The 4,972-nt window shown below is 51.7% G+C and overlaps 1 protein-coding gene across 4 annotated transcripts in view; it reads left to right on the top strand.

Annotated features, from left to right (window-relative positions):
• Positions 1 to 4,972, top strand: part of NAV1 (neuron navigator 1) — a 243,154-nt gene that overhangs the window by 85,530 nt on the left and 152,652 nt on the right. Inside the window, exon 1 of one of the 4 annotated variants that reach the window (XM_025211158.1) lies at positions 12 to 189. The exons of the other annotated variants lie outside the window; for them this stretch is intronic. Within the exon in view, the coding sequence (XP_025066943.1) occupies positions 183 to 189 (7 nt within the window). The 5' untranslated portion in view covers positions 12 to 182. Of the gene's footprint in view, positions 1 to 11; positions 190 to 4,972 lie in introns of those variants that run through there. 4 annotated transcript variants of the gene reach the window in all.

Here is a 4,972-nt window from a genome sequence, read left to right as displayed (position 1 = left end):
CCGAGGCCGGCGGCGCCGACGACAGCAAGTCGGACGACGAGATCCTGTCCAGCAAGGCGCGCGCCCAGGGCAAGGCGGCGCCCGCGGCGGGGAAGGCGCCCGACGAGAAGCCCTACCTCAAGGTGGACCCCGAGCTCGTGGTGACCGTGCTGGGCGACCTGGAGCAGCTGCTCTTCAGCCAGATGCTGGGTGAGTGCCTCTGTCCCCCCGCCCGGGGCATCCTGGCGCAGGTGCTGTAGGGGAAGGGGGCAGTGAGCCCCCGCTGCCCGGCATGGGTGTCACCCGCTCCCCCGCGCACCGCAGGCTGCTTGCCCGCTGTAGTCTCCCCCGCACCGGGATGTGGTAGCCCTGGGCAAAGCCTCCAGGCGGGAGGGAGAGGTGGCTGCGCTCCGCAGGGGACGCGGGCATGGGCTGGCGCTGCTCTGTGGGAACCGGGGGCGGGGGCTGCGCTGCCAGCCTCCATCTGTGACACGGCCCTCTGCGTAGGCTGCCGCGGCTCTGGTTAGGAAAGCAGGGTCAGAGTGGAGGGGATGGGCCGAGCCCGGGGCACAATGGGCGAAAGGCACCGACCGGCAGAGCTCTTTGTTTGGGGGCCAGGAGTGGAAAAGCAGAGGAGGCTGCGGATCAGGACGGGAGCACGTTGGCCTACCTGTGGAAGGGGAGCCCCAGGCTGGCCTACGGAGGTTGGGGGTACAGATTAGGTCTGAGGGCCTTGGGCCAAGCTGGAGGAGCAGGGCACTGGAGTGTGCAGCTCGGGAGCAAGGCGAATTTGAAAAGCAGCTCAGGGGGAGGCAGGCAATGCCCAGCGCTCATTGCCCAGCCCTGACAGACCAGCTAAACCTCTGCTCCCAAGCGCACGCGCTGGTCACACACATATTTCATAAAGAATGAAATACCAAAGGACTGGAGCCTTGGCTGGGCTCCGTGTGGCTGGGGGAGGGGCGGGTGGCTCCTTCGCTGGCTTGCGTTTTGAGGCTACGCTTAGAATATCCCGTTTCCTTGCAGCCCTGGAAAGATTTCCACGTCCCCATCTTGGCTGAGAAACTGCACGCTGCCTGCGTCCCCCAGTTCAGGAGAGGACGTAAATCATAGCCTTAGAGGGTTTGTCAGATGCACAGCCCCGGACCCAAATGAAAGGCAGCGTGAAACCCGATCCCCACCCCCACCCTGCTCAGCTGGGCCACAGATGCTCTGCTGACACCATGCTCCACATCCTAGTCACCTTGCAAAAGGCAGGATTAGGGACTGGCTCCGGAAAAAGTGTTAGTGGCCCCCGTGTGTTTAGTTTCCTGGAGCATTTGAAGGAGCTGCTTGCACAGATGTTGGAGGCGAATGGTCTGTGCTTGTAACCCCACTGTCCTGCATTAGAGCAAGGAGGGAAGGTCACAGGATATCCTTAGCAGAGACAGCCGGAAAGAAAGGCTGTTGGTCAGGTCTGCAGCTGGGTAGATCACCGGGCTTGCTTGGCCTCAATGGACTTACCCCAGCTGGGCATCTGGCTTGGAATTATACTAAAGAAAACGTATATGGTGTGTGTTTTTACCATGCTCAGCATGTTTGGGTATGGATTTCCACCCGGTCCAGCATATTCTTCTCCATACATTTGCACATTTATAACACCTTGCTTCTGAGGGGCCCAAAGCCTTTGGCAAGCATTAAACCTCGCAAGACAGGTAAGCGTCAGGCTCCTGATTGTGCAGCAGGGAAGCATGTGGCACAGAGCCAAGGCTGCATGCAGAACAGCAGCAGAAATAGAACCCAGAAGTTTCAATTAACCATGCTTTTCTCTGACCACTAAACTGCACCCTTTCTTCAGTCTGATGATATCCCATGCTTGAGGGTAAGCTCTTGTCTCACAGATCCAGCCTTATGGCCACATGGGTGGGGCCATAAGGTCTTGTAGTCTGGAACCTGTTTAGCTACCAGCACCCAGGGACTGCAAACTGGAGCAGGGGATCTCATAAGGAATCCTGCTTTCACTCAGCATTTTGGCCTTTTTCTATGGACATACAAACATCACACACACAGGGTTTGGCTCAGTCTACAGATCAGAGAAAGTGCAGGGGCTCCTGTTTATTTCTTCCATACTGATCCCCCTTGCTAAGCTTAGGACAAGACAAGATTATATAGGGAAGGAAGCAAGGCTGGGTGGGAGCCAAGGTCTCACTTTAAACACAGATGTTACACATGTCTTTGGCCTTTAACAAACGCACTACAAAAAATCCAAGGACTCTTCCCCCTGCCTGATGCATTATTGATTTTAGCCTGGTCTGTGGGAGAGGTCAGGCCATCCGCAAAGACGCTCTGCACATTCTGGGTGCTTGACCCTGACTTTGACTTTGCTAAAAAATGCCCAGATCCATTCCTGTCTCTACTCCGTGTAAACCCAGGAGTTGCAGCTTGGAAGGGATCCATCTGCCAGGAGGAGCCGAGGTGGCAGTGGGAAGCAGCTAGGACTTCCTCTGCCACTTGAGGGGCAGGTAGTCTGGTGAATAAGGCATGGGTTTGGAAGTCAGGACAGGCTGCTATATACAGTTGCATGCTACTCCCTCTGACTTTGAGAATGTCACCTCCACTCCCTGGGCCTTATCAGTAAAACAAGAACAGCAGCACAGGTCTATGCATGATATGGGCCATTGTACTGAGCAATCCTAGGTCCTTCTGCTTCCATTAACATAGAGCTCTAGCATCTCTGCATCTACCAAATTTAGCATCCCACACCCTTAGAAGGCTGAGTGGGCTTATCACCCATTTTATAGAGGGGAACTGAGATACAGAGATTAAAGGCCAGATTTTCAAAGATAGATGAATTAGTCACCTAAACATGCAGAGAGATGGGAACTATGAAATCAGTTGGAATTCTGCTTAAGTCCAGTTTTTGAAAACATGGTAGGTGGTTATCTGCATCTTTGGGTGCTTTAACAGATTAGAAATCTGGCGCTAAGTGACTGGTGCAAGGTCACACAAGGAGTCTTTGGCAGACCTGTCCATTGCACGGCAGGCAGGCCCCCTCTTCAGGAGTCTACTGGGGGATTGCTCCTGGGCTTTCCCTCTAGCTTGCTCCTATTGTCTTTTGGCTAGGGGCAAGTGAGACTTGGGGACATCTGAATGTCAAGGCTTGGGGCTTGCATGTAGGATGTGGGAGAATCTGAAGCCCCCGGCTGAAGAGTCTGAGAGGGAGGATAGTTGTCGGTGGTAGCGCCACATAGACTTGAATGATTGAGCTCTGTTCAGTCGATAGAATTTGGAACGGATTTGTCTGATTTAGCCTGACACACAAAATTTAAAAAAATAAAAGAAGAAAACAACTGAAACCAGCTTGCTGGAGTCACAGGCTAGCACCCTAAATGCCAGGCCACCTATTGTCTCGACCTAGGGGTCTGACGTGCCTAGCTTTGTGCAACAGGAGTGACATACACTATGCAAAGGCACTAGGTGCAATGGGGAGGAAAACTGGATTGGGGCTTGTTCTTCCTTCATTAATCAGTGTCTCCAGCTTCCTCCCCAGAGCAGGAAGGCCAGGGCAGAGAGCTCAAGTAACTAGGTCAGCAGGATGAAGGTAGACATCATTGCCAGCTGTTCTCAACTGTTTCTGGTCAGAGGAATTGCAGGTTCTATTGGATTTTTCCCCCAAGCTTGTTTATTTGGTCAGTCTCTTCGTTCTAAACCAGACTGGTGCACTTCATAGCTTCATAGCTTCTTGAAGACTTGTTCTTCCAGTCTAGTTGGGTACTGTCCCATCCACTCTGTGATCAGAGTTTTCCTTCCAGACTGACTCCAAGCTGACCTCAGGTGACCAATGAGATGACCATGCTGGTTGCTAATGGGAGACTGCCCATTTCTTACATGTACACATGCAAGTTTGGCTCCTTTGCAGTTTCAGACCAGGCAAGGAGTGGGGCGGGGAGGTGCTTGCTTCTTAGTTCCTCTGGAAGAACCACTGCAGGACTTGTGCTAACCATTTTAGCCCACAGGGATGGTATGGCACTGGAAACCTATGCAAGTCTTGCCAGGCTGATGTGTTTGATCTTTGCACCTGGTGTAGTCAGGAAATGCAGTACAGCTGTGTTTGTTCTTTGCACAACAGTGCACTAGGTTTCATCAAAGGTAGCAAAGTGATCTGAGATGCTAAACTCTGGGCCCATTCCCCTTTTATAAAGTAGTCTGGGTCCCCCCAGCCTTACAGAAGGACCAGAGTCTTGGGGTTTAACGTGTCTTATTCTCGGACCACTGCAAACGCAGGAGCCAACTTTGCCCCTGAATTGCAGGATTCTCTCTAAAATGTAACATCCGTCTGGATTTTTACTAGGTCCACACTGTCAGCATGATCCAAATAGGTGCTGAAATTCCTCAACTTCCATTAAGTTTATGCCTGCACTGTAGTCAAAACAGCGCAATGTTGTATAGTGTACATCAGTGGTTCTCAACTTTTTTAGGTTTGAGGCACCCCTCTGAAAATGCCAGTTCTTACTTTTCACTTGTTTTTTCAATACAGAAAAATAATAGAGCAATTCTTCTGTTGCAAAGAAGTCAGGTCACAACAGGTCCAACTGCTTATAACATTATGGATTCCTATTTGAAGTCTCTGGGTTTATCTTGTGAATCATGTTTGTCTGCCTAACAGTGCTAATATCACATAACGCCCTTGAAAGGATCTCAAGGCACTCCATGGTGCCACAATACCCTGCTTGAGAATTGTGCCCTAGTGTGTATTTCCCCACTAGCTTTAAACTAGCTATCCAGCAGCAATGTAGCCTCAGTGCAGAACTCTTTGCACATAGCAAAACCCACTAGAGAAGCAGGTTAAATTTAGCCAGTGCTGAGCCCTGTGCTGCCATGGCAAACCTGCTGCTGGTACCCAAGGTAGCTAGTTACGAGCTGGCTTGGGAATATCTAGGTTGCGCTGCAGTCTCTTGGGCCTGGGGTTATCAGGGCACACTATTGATATAGCTTTGGTTCTTCCTTCACATGG

The sequence above is a fragment of the Alligator sinensis genome, unplaced genomic scaffold (assembly GCF_000455745.1).
Source record: "Alligator sinensis unplaced genomic scaffold, ASM45574v1 scaffold766_1, whole genome shotgun sequence".
NCBI lineage: Eukaryota > Metazoa > Chordata > Crocodylia > Alligatoridae > Alligator > Alligator sinensis.
Note: the sequence above shows the minus strand (reverse complement) of the source record. Positions and strands in the feature narration are given on the sequence as shown.